At 38.9% G+C, this 18581-nt stretch overlaps 2 protein-coding genes across 9 annotated transcripts; both read left to right on the forward strand.

Moving 5' to 3' along the window:
• Window positions 1–906: 906 nt before the first annotated feature.
• LOC131319503 (chaperone protein dnaJ 72) lies at window positions 907–4091 on the forward strand. 2 transcript variants are annotated; one of them, XM_058349767.1, is made up of 3 exons: window positions 907–1747; window positions 3009–3078; window positions 3646–4091. In XM_058349767.1, exons 1-3 carry the CDS (start codon window positions 1347–1349, stop codon window positions 3706–3708), a joined length of 534 nt encoding a protein of 177 aa, XP_058205750.1. In that variant the 5' UTR covers window positions 907–1346; the 3' UTR covers window positions 3709–4091. The 2 variants fall into 2 exon arrangements, with proteins under 2 accessions (XP_058205750.1, XP_058205751.1); XM_058349768.1 differs by having other exon boundaries at window positions 1083–1669.
• A 1291-nt stretch (window positions 4092–5382) lies between these two features.
• On the forward strand, window positions 5383–18427 carry LOC131319508 (protein FAR1-RELATED SEQUENCE 3-like). 7 transcript variants are annotated; one of them, XM_058349780.1, is made up of 6 exons: window positions 5383–5544; window positions 10292–12680; window positions 12811–12897; window positions 13285–13434; window positions 14524–14640; window positions 18080–18427. In XM_058349780.1, the coding sequence occupies exons 2-6, from the start codon at window positions 10410–10412 to the stop codon at window positions 18122–18124; spliced, it is 2670 nt and encodes an 889-aa protein (XP_058205763.1). In that variant the 5' UTR covers window positions 5383–5544; window positions 10292–10409; the 3' UTR covers window positions 18125–18427. The 7 variants fall into 7 exon arrangements, with proteins under 7 accessions (XP_058205763.1, XP_058205764.1, XP_058205758.1 ...); XM_058349781.1 differs by having other exon boundaries at window positions 5389–5540; XM_058349775.1 differs by lacking the exon at window positions 18080–18427 and having other exon boundaries at window positions 5389–5544; window positions 14524–17830.
• The last annotated feature ends 154 nt before the right edge of the window (window positions 18428–18581 follow it).

Genomic DNA, 18581 nt, shown 5'->3' on the forward strand with positions numbered 1-18581 from the left:
TCCTCATCGTCGTCGTCCTGCCACCTAAGGGACGTCTAGGAGAGAGAGAGAGGGGTATTGGTGGTGATCGGACAAGGGTGGTCGCCAGCATCCATGGCTTCCAATTTGTGTATAGTGCATGGGCAACTTTGTCCAAAAATTAAAATAGAGTGGACCTCAACCCTTAAAAAAATGTAAAAGTGGACCTCGGTGGGTTTGGATTGAAAAGTCAAATGATTTATTTTTTTGTCTTTATTTGATTTTTTTTTTCATTTGTTTGTTTTTCCGTCAAACTTTTGTAACATATTGATTCGTCTCGACGAAAGAATTGAAAAAGTAAATTTTTTTAATCAAAACTCATAATTTTTTGAAAAAAAACAAAAATAAGCCAATAAGACAACTTTTTTTTTAAATTTGAGTTTCGATCAAAAAATTTTACTTTTCCAATTCCTCTTGTCGAAACAAATCAATAAGTTACAAAAGTTTGATGCAAAACTACCAAATGCAAAAAAAAATTAAATAGAGACAAAAAAAAATTACTGTTTGACTTTAAAACCAAATGAGAAATAATAGGTGAACGGGGCTTTGGTCCAAATTGACATAATAGACTATATTAAATGAAAAATTCTAAAATCAGTCTAATGAATTGATAATAATAAATATGTGAATGTATATTAAAGAACGTATAAAATACGCAAAAATACTTATTTTTTTTATTTTTTAATGTATTTATCATCAATCCAATAAATTGACAATAACAAGATCAATATTAAATTAGTCTATATTCTACATTTCTAGTCTATATTCTACTCAGTAGCTCTACAATATGGACAAATGCAATCATCGAAATGGTGATTGACAAAAAAATAAATAAATAATGATCGAAATGGATCCAAAATAAGATCGGGAGTGGTTCTCTCCTACACAGAGATTTTTTTGTGCAAATCGGGTGTCCGGGCGGGACGGAAACGGGGCATCAAAAAAATACCCGATCAGGGTCAGATCGAAAACGGATCCATGATCCATGTAACAATTTTCGAGTCGGGACTGTGGTACACGAAAACCAGCCCCGCTCCGCCCCGCCCCGCTCCTTTGCTATTCCTGCTACAGGCGAGGATGAAACTGTCGGTTTTTCTTCTTCACAAACTCCTGGTAGAGCACGCGGCTGAAATGTTGCCACGAGGTCTAGCCATCTGCCATTCCCCTGGCTTCTTCACCCTCCACGCCCCCGCCATTTCTCCTCCTTCAACCTCCAAATCTCCGCCGAAACCCTAACCCCCCCTCTCTCTCTCTCTCTCTCTCTCTCTCTCTCTTTCTCATCCCGCGCCCAAGATTGATTCCGCCTCGCCCAAGCGAATCTCTCTCTGATGGACCACTACAAGGCGCTAGGGTTAAGCCGGAGCGCCAGCAAAGAAGAAATTAAGCAAGCCTTTCGAAAACTAGCAATGCAATACCACCCCGACAAGCACTCCCACTCCCCCAAACCCGTCAGGGACAACGCCACCCTCCGCTTCAAGCTCGTTTCCGAAGCCTACGAGGTCCTCATCGACGATCGCAAGCGCGCCGATTACAATCTCCGCTCCTACAACAACAACAACAACAATTACAATTACAATAATAATAATAATGGGCGACGATCAAACCCTAGCTATGGATATGGGTACGATTACAGGAGTGGACCCAAATCTAGGTATAGTTTCTATCGCGGGTACTATTATGATGGGTTCCTTACACCTCGTTCGATTCTTCTCAACCTCGCCTTCACGGGGTAATCTCTTGGTTTTTCTCGCAGTATACATTTTGCTTCTTTCGGATCATGCTCCCAATTGTTTATCTAGATTAGTTCATTTTTTTTATGTTTGTATTTGAAGGTTAGTTTTTGGTTTCACATTCCACACACTGGTTCTTGTGTACATGACATGTTCGTGGAGCGAGAGCGTGAGAGGCTGAGAGCAATCAATTTTCAAACACGTAATGCCAGGGGCGCAAAGCTCCACCACAACCACCACCACACCAGCCTACGTGGCACTGCCCGATTGGTGGTTGCAAAGTAGTTTTCTCCTGTTACCGATCATGCAGTGCCACATAGATGGGTGTGGTTGGTGTTGTGTCCCTAGCGTTATTGATAAACTTATGGAAAAGAGAATTGACATTCCAACAAGAATTGGAGTTGATGAGACGCACTCATGCTGCTGCTGCAATACTATGCTAAGAAAACAATGTGTCTCATACAGCCAACCTGCCATGGAAAATCAATCCATTGGAAGAAGAACCACCTAGATCCATTCTGCTTGAACCAAACAACCTTATGCTAGCCCTCAGTGGACTGAAGTTCTCTGATTGCAGCCCAAGAAGTCGTAGCAGAGTAATCATGATCAGCAGCTGGACTCCATATAACACCATCTGGCCTATTAGCATTTCAGAGGAAACAAGAGGGAGTAACAGTAATTACCTCAGATCACCTGTCACCCTCTCGGCCTCTCCAAACACCTCGGTTGAGGATTGTAGCAACTTTAGCCTCAAGGAACCTGCCTAGATTGTTAAACCACTCCCTCCCATATTTATTGTATGGCCACTAAGGATGCCAATTATATCTGCCTTGGAAAACTAGGTTTCCCATGACCAATAGAGGGTTTGATCAGGGCCTGCCCCATTGTCCTTCGATTAAAAACTCCCCTGCACACGAGGTATCAACTGGGAAAGCTATTCTCCTTGAGCAATGATCTTTTGGAACACGGTGGATGGTGAGGCTAGGATGTGGTGTTAAAGTTGTGGGTTTGGCAATGATGCAGGAAGAGGGAGGAGAAGAGTTGGATAGACTGAGAGAGTAAATCTTCTTGGCTGAAATGGGGAAAGTTGAAAAGGAGAGAGAGAGCAAATTGTATTTTGCAGGTATCCACATCATTGTGGATGGTATTCTAGGTGTTGAATAACTTGATGCTCTCTTAATTACATATATTTTCAGCTTTCAGTTTAGATGAAATGGTTTCTCAGTGTGACGACTTTTGCTGATACAAAACTTTTTCCAGTGTTGTATTAGGTGGAATTGTAATCATTGAGTCGAGCAGGGATGCATTATGGAAGCTGCAAAATCCAGGGGTATGTAGTTTCGGACCTTCGGTTTACTGAGTGCTAATGCTATCTCCATACATTTGTACTGTGCTGTCTCTTGCTATTCTGTGCGATAACATTGAACTTCACTACTTATTGACAAGCATTGGCATTTTGTAGTGGATATTAACCTCCAAAACTTGTTTAAATCTCCGGGGAAAGTTAATAGAATGAGTGTGATATGCCTGCAATGTCCATCTTGCCCATGCTGAAGTCAGGTATTTAGGACGTGCATGCAGTCTAAAGCTTTTTCCTTTCTGCGCTGTGTTTGTTCTCTCATTCCCCCACTTATTTCTTGCTCTTTCATTTCACTGGCTTTGTGAAAGAAAAAAATATTAAAGTTATGGGGAGAATTTCAGATGAGTGAGCTTTTTCAAAATGTATACCCTTGTTCAAAATGAGTTTTCTGCCTGCACCAAATGGTTCTCCCATCTCTAAACTATCAAGTTTCTTTCTGGTACTGAACCTGTTGATTTGGTTTTTTGTTCTTTTGCCTGTCTAAATTCAGAAATCCTGTTGATTTGGTTTTTTGTTCTTTTGCCTGTCTAAATTCAGAAATCATTTGAAGACGCCGTGGGGTCCATAGAAAAGGCCAAGGCAGCCAAGGATAAGGTGTGAAACGGGCCATCATTTCCGGAAACCGTGTTTCCACTGCCTTTGAGGCTTGGCTGTAATTTCTGGAGTTTCAGGAGGGTGCATTTAGCTTTCTACGGTGCTCTAGTTACATTTCAACGGTCATGGGTGCCCCTCCGTTTTCTGTCAAATGACAAAGCCACGAGGATGGTCTTTTACCCTCGTTTACATGATATCCTTTTCTCCAGATTCATGCTATCCATGTACAAGCAATAGGGTTTTTTAGTATCAGTGTAAACCTGCAAATTCAGATGTAACATCATGTAAGTAAACCCTGATACATAGTATTCATGTGCATTCGACGATTGCTTTGTAATCCCTCTGCTGTTTGCGAAGAATGAAAAACAAAAGGGTGCTTGTGAGTCGAAGGATCCCTAGCGATTGTGTTCACCCGCCAAAAAAGTGGGTGAATATTACTACCTATTCTTTTATTGGTTGTTTTCAATTGGACCCCATTTTATGCTTCACATTTAGTCTTTAACCATTGCCTTGTGAAACTACAGTTAGCTTCATTTAGGAATAATAATAGTAAAAAAACTATCATAATTACCTATTTGGTAAAAACTGGGAAAAAAAACTATTACTATTTTTATTTTGCCTTTTAAGGTGTGTTTAGAATATAAGGTTCCCGTTCATTTGCACGGAAAATGATGGAGAATGATAGAAAAATCGACTTTTTTATAACTTTCTGTGTATTCCACAACTTTAACTTTCCTATTGAGAAACACTCTCCTACAAAATAAGTTTTGCCAAAAAAAAAGAATTTTTGTTCTCAAATTTAATTTTTCTTCACTTCACCTCACTCCACTTTTTTTGAGAAGCAATTTCTTACACAATATTCTCGATAACTGAACGGAGCCAAAGAGGAAGAAAAAGAGAAAACAAAGAAGGAGAACGAAGAAAGGATTTTTTTAATTTTTTTTTATTATTATTTTTTTTTGGGGGGGGGGGGGGGGGGGGGGGGGGGGGGGGGGGGGTGTGGGGTTCTATTTCTTCTATTTTTTATGTTTGGTTTATAAAAGAGAGAAAAATTTGTGAAAGTTTTGAGGGGAAAAAAAAGAGTAAGAAGGAAAGTTGATTTCTAGTTTTTCTTCCTCATTATTTTCCTTCATTCATCTTTTTAAATTAGCAATCAAATACAGCTAATGGGAATTTTTTTTTTCATTTTTTCTCCGTTTTCATTTCAAATCTAAGTTCCAAAAATAGCTTCAGTCTAACAAAATTGTGGCTTGCAAGACAGTATAATTGAAAATGCTGCCCAATAATAATTCCAATGAAACAGCATCAATGTTTTTCCTCCCCCATTCTTACTACTTTTTTTTTTATAAAAATATTCACAAAGATTTTGTACTACTTACATGTACCAAGAATTTTATAGTAGTATATTATATTCTAACTCCAACGGATATTGCTTAGGTTCGAGACTTTTGGTGTTGGCTCCCTTCTATAAAGATCTCAAGTTTCAAAACCTATCGAGTGCTATCTATCAATCCTTTCGAATCCAGTCCATACGGAGTTTTCTTTTAACTTTTTGATTTGCAAATAGATGGTAGGAATCTTCTCGTGAATAACCTGGCCCGACACTTGAGTTATCAATTCTTTTTAATATTGTATTCAAATTTTTTTTTTACTATATTACGGAGTATCTTCTTTATATTCCGTTCATTTGTCCGGCAAACTAACGAGCCCAACAAGTACTTTTTATTTTTCTCTGTGTCGGCCCTAAAACATTTCATCGACCCGAATCAGAACCACCCTAAAATCGAGCAAAGCTCAGCACAGCTCCGGCAACGATCGGCGCTCCGGCGACGGCAATAGTAGGTATCTCTCCTCTCTCTCTCTCTCTCTCTCTCTCTCTCTCTCTCTCTGTGTGAGTTCGTGCTAGTCATCTATCTCTCTCTGTTGTTTTCTCGAAAATTGATAGGCATTTAGGGCTCTTCGTTCAGATTTGTTCTGGAACTTTCTAGGCTTCTGTCCGGGGGCCGGCCCTGAGCTCCTAGGGCAACCTTAAGGAGAGTGAGGGCTGTATTATTTTTGAAGGTTAAATTGCTAGTGATTTTGAGGAAGGTTTGGTTAAGCTTGTTTTAGTAGATGAGATCAGGGTTGCTGGTGTTGTCAACTTAGGCTTGTGTCTGTGCCGGAAAATTGTTCTCGAGGAAATTGTAGTGAATGTGAAGTAAAGGAAAATAAAGTGATAGTTTAATTATATAGGAACTAGTACAACAATAAGATTCCTGCAAAATATCGAGATTTTTTGTAGTCAATGAAAAACTAATCTAGCGGGAAAGTAATGTGGGTCCCACAATAACACCCAAAGAGTGCAGGAAAGTCGGACATTTCCGTACTTTGCTTTCCTTTCCTTGCAACTGAATGTGGCCTTAAAGGGATAAAGCTCCTGGTCTAGCGGCTTCAATGTTGTATTCTTTCACCCCAATTTGGCTGTTGTGGGTAGAAATGTGGTAACAGTTACCCCGTCATTTTTTACGTACAGGTTTTGTTCAGAATGATTGGAATGCAACTGGTTTGACTTTGGTCTCAAAGAGGTTTCAATAGCAAAGTCATGACCGCTAGGTTACAACCCATTTTACCATACATTAGAATTTTTTGAATGGGAGATGGATAGCAGACAAGACTCTACTTATGCCAGAGTTGGTAGGGAATTGGCACCGGCAATAATTTCCTTCTATGTTTGCCAAAAAATAGATTTTATGAAGGCTCATTATTTAGTGGACTAGACTAGAAGACTTAAATATGGCAGGTTATTATGCGTGCTATGGATTTCCCCAGCAGTTTGTTAATTGGACTGAGAGTTGTGTTTTTACAGATTGGTTCTCTATGGTTGGCAGGAGAACTCAAAAGCTATTTCAAAGAGGAAGGAACCTGGGACAAGGGGATCCCATGTCCCTGGCCTTACCTGACATAATATGGTTACAAGCCCTTGCAGTGTTGCCAAGTAGCTTGAGGGAATTGAAAACCGACAGTCTGTTCTCAAAAAGGACGGATGTCTTCAACAATGTTTTAGCACAATGCATCCCCTCTAAGCATAGCCTATCTAACTTTTGGATGACAATCACAAAGAAAGCTGTTGTACAATCTATGGATTAAAAATCACAAAAATTAATAACACGTGCTTGATATAAAGATTCAGTTCAGTCTATATATGCCAAAAGCCTTTGTTATAAAATCATTGAATCAAATCTAAAAGCCCTAAATAAAGGTACACAAGCAATTGTTACTTGATCAAAGTTTGATCTTTTTTATGAACGGCGAAGAAGAAAATCAAAGTTTGATCTAAACCCTTAGGAGGAAGATTAGCCGCTCATAGATATGATGAAATTAAAAGTGTTGATAGAAGTCACCATGGAATTCTCTCGGGACAACTCTTCTTCTAACCTTGTGTGCCTCCTTGTAAGTTGAGATCCAATCCCCAAATTATGTGTTTTAGGGTCTGACTTTTACAATTCTAGACAAAATAAGGTCAAAAGGGGTCAAAGCTCGAAACATACTGCAATCTCCGCCGCCCCTGATACTGCTCCTAACTGCAATTTGGGAGGAGTGCTGCTAATGATACCGACGAGTACCCCACCAAAATCGTACCGACGGCCGCGCCGGGCCGTCTCCGGCCACCGGATGGCAGATCCGAGCTAATACATATATACACGAAATAAAGGGTGTTTGATCAAGCACCCTACACACATCGGATGCCGTTGATTCCCGCGTGGGCCCCCTTGATTTTTTTTTATAGAATTTTTGGATGGCTTGGATTGGCCGTCCGGTGGCAGGAGACGGCCGGCTCAGCCGTCGGTACGATTTCGGTGGGGTACTCGTCGGTAACATTAGACTTTTCGATTTGGGAGTGCTCATTGAAATGCGCTTGGGTAACGGTTAGAAGGCTTCCAACTTCTTTGTTTTCGTTTTTGGCTCTTTCATTTTGATCCTGGTCAGTTCTTTGCGCTTTAAGGCACAGATTGACTGACAAAAACTATTCAAGTGGCTCCAGCTACATACAATCATGTAAATAGCTTAAAATACCACATGTAGTGATTGAAAGGCTGGATATTTGATAACCTGGACTGCCAACCCCTCTCCTCTTTTTACCCGTCAATCGTTTAGAACCAACCTTTAGTCATTAAGGCGAGTCCAGCCCTATCGTTCGAAAGTCAACTCAAAAGACATAACAAATGCATGTTTAAGGGTTGATGGAATTTGTCCCACATCGGTTAATTATCATCTCGAAAACTAGTACTCCCTCCGTTCGGATTTCATAGTCCATTGTTCAATTATCTCGAAAACTAGTACTCCCTCTTTTCTGATTTAATAGTCCATTGTTCAATTCTAACTGGATAAAAAATGAGTTATATCTTTAAATTGATAATGAATTTTATATCCGATATGGATTTTGTTTGATACTGTAGATCTCAATTAGTTTTATGAGACAATGTTTTCAAAATTACATAAAACATTATAAATTACAAGATATAATCGATTGAAAAATGGCTCGAACTTCCAAAAAAGACTATTAAATCCGGACGGAGGGAGTATATGAGTCTGGGCGACCTCTCCCCTCATTGTTGATTTGTTTTGAGGTGGATGATTTAAGTTTTAACATGGTATCAGAGTGAGATTTTTGGAGGTTGTTGGACAAGACTCTTTTGATTGATTGTCCTGTTGTTTGTGCCTTAAGTGCTCTTTGTTGTTCGTTGTGATCCCTATGTTATGGATCCATCATTTATTTCTCCACGTGCGGGTCAGGGTCAGACCATGTCCCACATTGGTTATTTTAATCTCCAAAACTAGAATATGAGCCTGGACGGCTTCCTCACTCATTGCCAATTGGTTTTGAGAACATTTTGGCACATACTAGGTATGTAGAGTATGATAACTAAAATAACTTTTTTGTTGAGATAGTTATGAATTGCTTGATGGAGACTGTGGGAGGCTCAAGAAAAAAGTAAATTAGAGGAAGCAAAAATATATGGAAATTCGCATGATCTCAATGAGACCTAGTGGAAGCACACATAGTCAAATATAGACATAGTAGAGTCTCATTAGCGTTATTTTTGGATTCGCATGCCGGGGTCAATTTTGAATGGTTTACATCCTGTAGACAATAGTATCAGTATGGAGCTAATTTGTTTGTAACAATTTTCTTAGCATAAGAAGCACACAGATATGACTCATGACACAGATATGCAGGGGTATCATTTCTTCAAAAAATTAGGACACGGGTACTTTGGGGATCCGTTGGATATGAAACATATTCATTTTATACATGTATCTTGTGTACCAATTTAAAAGTTGAATAATTTTTTTGTATAAAATCAAGATTAAAAGCACAGATAGTATTAGCATTAGGAAGATAACTATCGACAGTCACTATATAAGCATTCGTGTGAATATCTGCGCTGAGTTTGAAAAATTGCACTTGAACCATGTAATGTGTCCTTAACATAGGCCAATCTGTCCCAAACTTGTCCGGGTAAACTTTTTAACTCTGTCCCACATATCTATCCAGAAGCAAGTGTAGTTCGCTGGTTCCACCGAATGTTCCTGGCTCTCAGCGAAGATCACATGAGTGTGCAGTAATCCTATATATGCATTTAAGCTCTTAGGTCTTCTGCTTCTGCCCTCTCCCTTTCTCGAAACCTGAAAGACCGGACAAGTATTTAGGCATTCTGATACGTGTCTGTTAGTGTCGTGTTCGTGTACAATGTATCAGACTCGGTTGGACCTTATTCCCTAGAGATTTCGTGGGAGACCCGCCACTAATGCTGATTCCACTGAAACTACTCGCTATGTCCCCCTTCCCATTCCCGGGCATTCATCCAATATGGTGAATCCTGAGGAGTCGCTTATCTCTCATCTCCTTTTGATTGGCACCATCCTAGTCCAGAGCAGTACCTCTCTCCAAAACAACGTGCAACGGGCTCTCCGCTCAGTCTCACTAAGTAGGCTCGAATTCATTGTCTCTGGGGTGAAATCACCTGCAGTACTCACTCACCAGATGACATACAAGCTTTGGTTAGTATTAAAGAAGACATAGTAATACGAATCTGTAGCAGAATTGTATGGATAGAAGAAATGTAGAGCCAGCCAATTATGTTATGGAAAATGACCTCGAGACTTCCTGTGGTGGTTTTCAAGATGAAGTCATTGGTATGCTGTTTGTAATACAGGTTGTTAATGTTGTGGATTCGACCCAACACACACAATCAAACATGGAGGTTTTCCTATGTGTTAGTGTTGTGGATTTGACCCAACACACAGAATCGCACAAAGAATAACTCAAGCAAGAACAGTAATAAATATATTTACATGGTTCTCCAGTTGTGTGTCTGGGTACATCATGGCCCACACCAGTTTTCACTACGTATGGAATGATGAATTATATACATATTACATCGGCTGCATATAGCATGTATTTGTATCCTAGGGTTTACATCACCAACTACCATAATATCCGTGTTTAGGTTTCGACAAACTACATATTTTGGTTATTCATTTAGCTGTTTTTTCCGTTTATTTTCTTGGTTCAATTTTCTCTTACACAAAGTGGTATCATATGCAGGTTGTGTTACTTTCTGTTTTTCCAGAGTTACTATGCTGGAAAACTTCAAGTACTGGTCCAGTTACAGCCCACAGTGAATAGATAGACGTGCAGGTACAGAAGAGAGATAGGGAGAAACATGGATATGGAGAATGAGGATCATTATGTGGACATGGATAGAGATGCTTTATTTAATGACCATCTAGTGGTGGGGACTGATAATTATGCAGAAAATTCTCTATCAGCCGATTCAGCCCAGGATGTGGTTGGGTTTGCCGTGCCTAATATAGGCATGGAGTTTAAATCTGAAGATGCTGCCAAGACTTTTTATGATGAATATGCAAGGCGTGTGGGCTTTAGTACCCGTGTCAGTCAGTTTCGCTTTTGTGATCCTGATGGTAAAACAAATGCGTTGGAGTTTTTATGTGCAAGGGAGGGAATAAAAAAGAAAAATTCTGAAAGCTGCTACGCTATGCTAAGGATTGAAAGAAAGTACCCAGACATGTGGGTTGTTTCAAGATTTGTAAAGGAGCATAGCCACTCTACTGTGGCTCCCAGAAAGGTGCATCATCTTCGAACTCGTACACCCTTTCCTGATGGGACAAAGGCCATGGAGCAACCCTACAGTGGTCCTGTGGGTCAATCTTTGCATGTTCCGGTGGATGGAAAACCGAAATCTATTGAAAGGAATCGTGTGAATCCTCGGGCTAAAACCGTTGTTTCCAAAAGTTCTGGGAAACAAACCCACAAAGCAAGGACACTTGGAAATGCTCAGAATCTCTTAGATTATTTTAAGAAGATGCAAGCTGAGCATCCTGGCTTCTATTATGCGGTACAACTTAATGGGGCTGGTTGCATGACTAATGTTTTTTGGGCTGATGCAAGGTCAAGAACAGCTTACAGACACTTTGGCGATGCAGTTACTTTTGACACAACATATATAAATAGCAACTACGAGGTGCCATTAGCTTCATTTACCGGCATGAACCATCATGGTCAGATTGTGTTGTTTGGATGTGGTCTAGTTGTAGATGATTCAGAATCATCATTTACTTGGCTTTTTAGGACTTGGCTTGCTGCAATGAATGACCAGCCACCACTTTCTATTACAACTGATAGTGATAAAGTTGTCCGGTCAGCTGTTCCTAAGGTGTTTCCCCGTACCTGTCATCGAATCTGTCACTGGCGCTTCCTGAGAGAAGGGCAAAGAAGGTTCGATCGTTTGTATAATACTCATCCTACTTTTCAAGGAGATCTATATAACTGCATTAATATGAGTGAGACAGTAGAAGAGTTCGAATCATTATGGAGCTTCCTCATAGATAAACACCATCTAATGAAAAATGATTGGCTTCAAGGATTGTACGATACTCGCGAACTCTGGGTCCCTGTGTATTTTCGGGGTACCTTTTTTGCTTCAATTCCGGCAGACCAAGGGAGTGAAGCTGCTGGCTCCTTCTTTGATGGATATGTAGATGAAGATACTACCTTACCGGTGTTCTTTAGACAGTATGAAAGGGCTTTACAGCGAAGTTTCGAAAAGGAGATAGAAGCAGATCTTGATACAATGCGCACCTCACCAGTCTTGAAGACACCCTCCCCTATGGAGAAACAGGCAGCAAACCTTTATACCCGGAGACTATTCGTGAAATTCCAAGAAGAATTAGTTGAAACTTTTGCCTATACTGCAAATAAAGAATATGACGATGGATCGTTTAGCACATACAGAGTTGCAAAATTCGAGGATCAACAAAAGGCATATATGGTCTCGTTGCACATTCCTGAGACGAGAGCAACCTGCAGCTGCCAGTTGTTTGAATACTCCGGCATTCTTTGTAGACATGTATTGACAGTTTTCACAATGACAAATGTTTTTACTCTGCCATCCCATTACATTAATAAGCGATGGACAAGGCATGCAAAAAGCGGGCCTGGCGCAGACTATAGAGGGGTTGAAGTGCAAGGTGCCCAGTATTTTACTTCACGCTACAATAGTCTGTGTCAAGAAGCTATGAGATATGCAGAGGAAGGGGCAGTAGCTGTAGAAACTTACAATGTGGCAATTAATGCCATCAGAGAGGGTGGGAAGAAGGTTGCTGTCGCAATGAAAGATGCTGCAAGAGTTGCACCTAAGTCTCAGGTCCTTGGAAGCCAGGAAGATGGCAACAAGGATATCCATTTTCCGGAGTCCGATATGACTTCACTGCTGTGGCCCAATCTGAAAGTAAAACCTCAGCTGCCTTTCTATTGTCCAGATACGACACATTTGCCATGGATGTCTCATCAGAAAGAAGCAGCACATCACTCAAACCATAAGAATGCTGGTGTTCATACACCTGCTTCTGGAAAAAATATTCCTCGCTTGGCCCCTCTATCCTTTCAACAGGATGATGGCCCTCCAGACACAACGGTAGGAATGACTTCTTATAAATCAGAGTTTGTTTAGTTTAAGTGGTATCAGAAACGAGAGTTAAGTAACAATGAGCATTCAGATGACGTAGATATACACTTACCTGACCAATATACTCATTTTCGTGCAGGTTCTTCCCTGTCTGAGGTCCATGACGTGGTTCATGGAAAACAAGGACCTAATGCCAGCCAAACGAGTTGCTGTGATCTATTTCAAGGTATATGTCTTTTTATCTACAACTCATTCTCATTAATGCATTCCATTTTGAATTTTAATCACCTACTTCGCTCCATGTTCTAATAATTCCCCTTAGTTACCAGCATATTCAATAATTAAGATTTGAAAATCATCTACGGTGCTTTGATGTCTAAAATGCAACGAGATGCATAATTGTGCTTTCTACTAGACTCCCACAGTCCCACTTAGAACTGTGAGTAGAAAAACATCCAAGGACACTTGAACCCATCCACTAATAATGTGTTAGACTTCGGTGACGAGGGAGAGAAGAAAAAAAGGATAGATTAGGGAAAAAAATCTTTAGTGTTTGGATTTTATGCCCACTTATTGACCAAAAAGGTTCCTTTATATTTGTTCCCTGCTTCAGCTTCAAGATTATAGCAAGGGTAGCTCAAGTGATAAAGAGGTGAAGTTTCAACTCTCTAAGGTCACACTGGAGCCCATGCTCAGATCAATGGCATCCATTAGTGAGCAGTTAGCACCACCGGGTAACCAGGTCGCTGTTATGAATTTGAAGGTATGCCTGCACTTTTTTGGTGCTTTATTTACACTGATGCAACTTAGCGCTTCCTTTTAAGTATTTTGAGTTCCTAGATTACGATTCTGCTTCAAAATTGCATACTATGCAGAGTGCATTTTTCAGATACTTGGATGCCACATTTGGTTGCCAAGTTATTCTGGGTGAAGGTTAACAGAAGGTTGTATTGTATTGGAGGCGGGATTACTAAGTCATTGGCATTTGAACATTCAGAAATTGGGAATTAGACCTGTTGACAATTATTAAGCAGACTAGATTGGAGGTCAGGGATCCACGTTGGCCTATAGTATTGGGGTTTGTATTTTTGGAGTCGATTTGAGCTGAGAAAGTTGCTGCCGATTAATAAAATATGCACATGAAGTCAAGTTGAAGAGAAACTTGGTAGGTGGTGCTAAGAATGAACATTCAACTAACAGCCATGGGAAAGTTGACGCAATACAAATATGTTGAGTTTAAATTCGACATGCATCAGTCTCCCATGCTTCTTCCCTTCTGCATCTTCATGATGTTGTAACGACTGACAATTTGATCAGAATTGAAAATTTGACCAGTTTGACTGTAGGCATTATGTGGTAATAAGTAATAATAGTTACAAAATGACTATAAATTCCTTCAATCCAGGAGTGTGCCACATTCCTTCAAAGTTAATGATCTCTGTCACTTGCTGTCAAGATAATGAGTGAGATGATTATTGGATGGCCCCTATGGCGAAACATTTCAAAATAACTATACTCATAGTAATACGGAGGTCCCCTTTGTCCACAACTAATTGATTGCTACTACAGGGAAATACTATACTCTTAGTTAGTACCTTGCAGTTTTCGTGCAAAACTCTGTGCATGGAGTATGGTGAGTTTTTTCGGAATAAAAAAAACAGCTTTAATTTGAAGGAACACTGAGTACTTGATATGAGATGCCTGTATATTTGCAAAGAACAATTAAGTTTGTTGCATGTCGTAGTGTTGTCAAACTGGGATACTGTTGATGTGCGAAAAACAATATCAAATTTTACAATTATCGAGCAAAGTTTCATTGTTGATAATCTTGTGATAATTTTCGGTTTTACAGCTTCAAGATTCCGGGGCCATTTCCGGGGAAACAGAGGTGAAATTTCAAGTCTCTAGAGATACTCTTGGAGCCATTCTGAGATCTATGGCCTATATTCGCGAGCAACTTTTGAGCACTGTAAGTGGACAAATCTTTGTACATTTACAATGGTTTAGAGTGTTTTTGGAACTTGGGTTGGTTTTGTTCAAGCCATGGCCACTTGCTGGAGACATATGGTAATGGATACATTAAAGAAGATTAAGTACAAGTGTTGACAGAGGGAACTTATAATATATACAAAAGAATCAAGGCTAGGGCCCAGTAACTCTGACACAGTATGAGAGAAATATATGAAAGTGTCATTTCTGGCACTGCATGTTTTATAAAACATCATTTTATCCCACAAATAGAGTGATAAAAAAGTATGATTCTTGTTGTTCATCTTTGCACATATTCTTCTCTTTTAGGTTTGAGAGGTCCAACACTAGATTTGCACTGACACTTGGCATACCAGTTCATGTAGTACATGGTGCAAAGTGTGCTCAACTGATCTCAAGAGCAGGCCAATCAGAGAATTTTCTAGTATTGATTTTTGAGCTATTGGTCCCTCACCAATACATGAGAATTGATCATTTATCTAACTTCTTAATAACCATTCTGAAAATTTATAGAGGGTCACTTCAAATCCTTGCATGGTTGGCCAATTTTATTTACTATTCTTAAGATCATTATGAGACAATAGGCAGCACTAGATGACATGGTTACAATATGTGTGTGTGACACACACACACACACAGAGGCGACCGATATAGCGCTGCAATGGAAATTTGCAGTCATTCAGCATTACGTGATGGTATCGCTGTCACGTAATGGTCGTCCGACAAAAAACACAACTTTGTTTGGTTCTCTTGGAAATGTTTCGTCATCCATGTTTTTTCAGCTTTGGTGATTTTTTATCAAAATTTTTCCTTATTTTTTACTTTTTGGATGTATATAGAGTACCTCTATTCAAAAAGTAAAAGAGTTTGTTAAAATGTAAAAAAAAAAAATTTGACTAAAGACGAAAAATACACAAACCTATAGAACTTTTTTATCTCAAAACTGAAAACCAACCAAAGTGTTTTTCAAGAAGCAATTATTTTCGAGGCAAACTCCAATATTGAAAGGCAAGACAAATTATTCTCCTGGGAATAGTACAAAAATACAATGTATATAGGATTAAGTATAGTTGTATAAGTGTACAGGAAATAGAGAAAATTTGCCAAACACCATTTCAACCCCAACATATTTGATTCTGAAATAAAGACACAGATATCATTATTTATTCTAGTTTGTGTGAAATTCTAAGAAAATATCACACCGCCAGTTACTGCTACCATGACTATACACTTTATACCCTTAATCCGCGTCATCATGATCGCTATTGTTGCTATTACTTCCAAGGAATTTTAAAACCTTGCCTCTGATACATCTCCCTAAAACCTAAGATTTTGGGTTGATGGAGATCAGTCTTGGGTACCCACAAACACCCTTTACTTATATTTGATATATTCATGCTGATGGTGTTTATATTTCTCAAAAAAAATTAAAAGAAAGGATAATAAATTTTGGTTTTCTCATTGTTAAGTGTCCACTTGAATCTTTGAAAAGAACTATTTATGGAGAATTTACTAGCACTAGATTTTTGTAGGTTTTATATCTTATAAGGTTGACATTGTACGTCGAAAACATTACATAAAGAATATGGCCATGTTTCATTAATCATTGAACTACTCAGTTTAACATGAATCTGCGAATTTGTCATGATCAACTGCGAATTTCTTCATTAATCCGAGAGCATAGAAGATGTTGCTCTGAACCTGCTAATCTGCGGACTGGACAACAATTCGCCTCCGTTGGATGCCTTGTCTGTTCACATGTTGGACTTTGATGATTGCCAGAAATTCATTATATTAAAATGTCGATGCTTTCAGGTTAGGCTGAAAGCATTAGCTACGGTTATGGTTTTTTTTTTTTTTTTTTTAATCCGAGCTACGGTTATGGTGACTAAGTTGATTATTTGGTTGATTGCACTTTTAGATCCTTGAAACCAAGCATCTAAATGCAGTACCGATTATGGTTCCGATTTTGTTATTGGTACCTGTCTAATTTTTTATATCGTTTCAAATTTATTGTTGTAGAATTATATATACATCTTACTTGTATAATAAAAAGTTGAAAACATCTTTTAAAAATACGTACTTAAGTATCCTATAAAACTGGCAATCATGATGACTTGAAGATCATATATTCATGCAACTGGGTTTTAAGATACTATAGCTCGGAGTATGTTCAAGTGGTCTCTCTTACCATTGTTTTGTCATTTTAGTAATAACCTTTTGCACTTTTATTCTGAGAGATTATGTCATTGCCAAGTTTGTTTAGTAGGATTCATAGGGGTTTTGCTTTCCCATAGGTCATCTATAGTGGCTCCATAGTATGTAAGAATGTATGCCTTCGTAGTTTTATGGCCATTTTGGTAAATGGCACATGCAAGAAAGCAATCCCGCACTGCTGCTTCCCTTGTTTTTCTCCAAATTGCATTTTGATCTTCGTGGATAATGGACAGGACTAATAAATCCAAAAGTACATTGCATATAACTAGTTCTATGGTGTCTTAAGGTTACAGAAAACTTGCACTTTTGCTACAGCATTAGGTTGTGGGATTTTCAGATAGAATGGTGCAAGAAATAGAGTTATCAGGAAATGCTTGTACCTTAGCGACTATCACTTGGTTACAGAAGGCCAAAAGCACAGTGCATGTGAAAACAATGGATTGGCCATTTCTTGTTGGCATCCTCTTTTATGCAAATTGATTTCCAAACTCCGTGCTGCTTCAAATTACACTGATTGAGATAACGGGTTTTAACTGTTTTAGAAGTAATTCCCATCGTTTATCGTCCCCTTTAGATACACGTGTCTTCCTTCAGCATGATGGATACAACTTGATATCATACCTGACGTACGTAAAATATCCACGAGTGTCAGAAATATTAGTATTCTAGATTTGACTATTAGATGACATGCTTTTGGTTAATTGTGTTTCAAGCGTAGCACTATGTATTGCATAAGTTGATCATTGCAGAATACTTCTAAAGTTTTCCGAAAGACTGTCAATTTTGATTCAGTGTACATACCAAGTCCAGGTAATTATGTTCCCAGATGCAAAGTGTTAAGTGTGTGTATTTTTGCCCACTTAAACCAAGTTTTGAATGCTTCACTTCTTGGTGTGGGATTTCTTTCACCTTGTTTTACCATTTTACCTTGGCAGTCCCTTTTAGCAAATCAGATTAATTGGTTTTTCTTGTACCGTAACTGATTCTATAGGTTCAACAAGCATGCTGCAGTTTCAAATTTTTTATAGTACCTTGTACACATTACACTATATTTTTCATCAATTGAGAAACGAAAGGAATTTTTTTATTTTTTCATGACTTTTAGTTAGATTGCCTCGTCATGTTACTGTGAACATAACCAAAATAATCGAGTCACTTGAGTTTTCTCTCATAATTTCTTCTTCTGAATCTTATTCGTGCAGGCCGAACCTGTATTGCAGCCATCTCTGAAAAAGCTAAGGCAATGAAGTTATCTAACATGGTGTATATATTGGTAGAGCCAAGAATGCCATGGAATGTTCTTTGATGGCTTGCCGTTGAGGATTATGTAGTCACCTTTGCTTCATGTTAATGAGCATGTCATATGCTTTCTGGTGTCAATTACTTCATCCTTTTTTTGGTTTATTATCTTCTTTGTACAGTTTTTGGGCAGAGCACTAGTTAGTTAGTAAGTCTAACATATGGGCGCATGCGGTGTGCAAGTGAAAAGGAAGAAAACATCAACTTACTTTTGCAAATACGATCGTTAGAGTTTTTCTCACATTGGTAAATTATAACCTGCAGAACTAATATATGAGTATGGGAGGTTTCTTCATTGCAAATTGATTTTGAGTTGGATGCTTTAACATAGTATCAGAGCTAGGCTTTACGAGGCTCTTGGACAAGACTCTCTTGATTGATTGCCTCGTTGTTTATGTTATAAGT

Source organism: Rhododendron vialii, chromosome 3a (genome assembly GCF_030253575.1).
Source record: "Rhododendron vialii isolate Sample 1 chromosome 3a, ASM3025357v1".
NCBI lineage: Eukaryota > Viridiplantae > Streptophyta > Magnoliopsida > Ericales > Ericaceae > Rhododendron > Rhododendron vialii.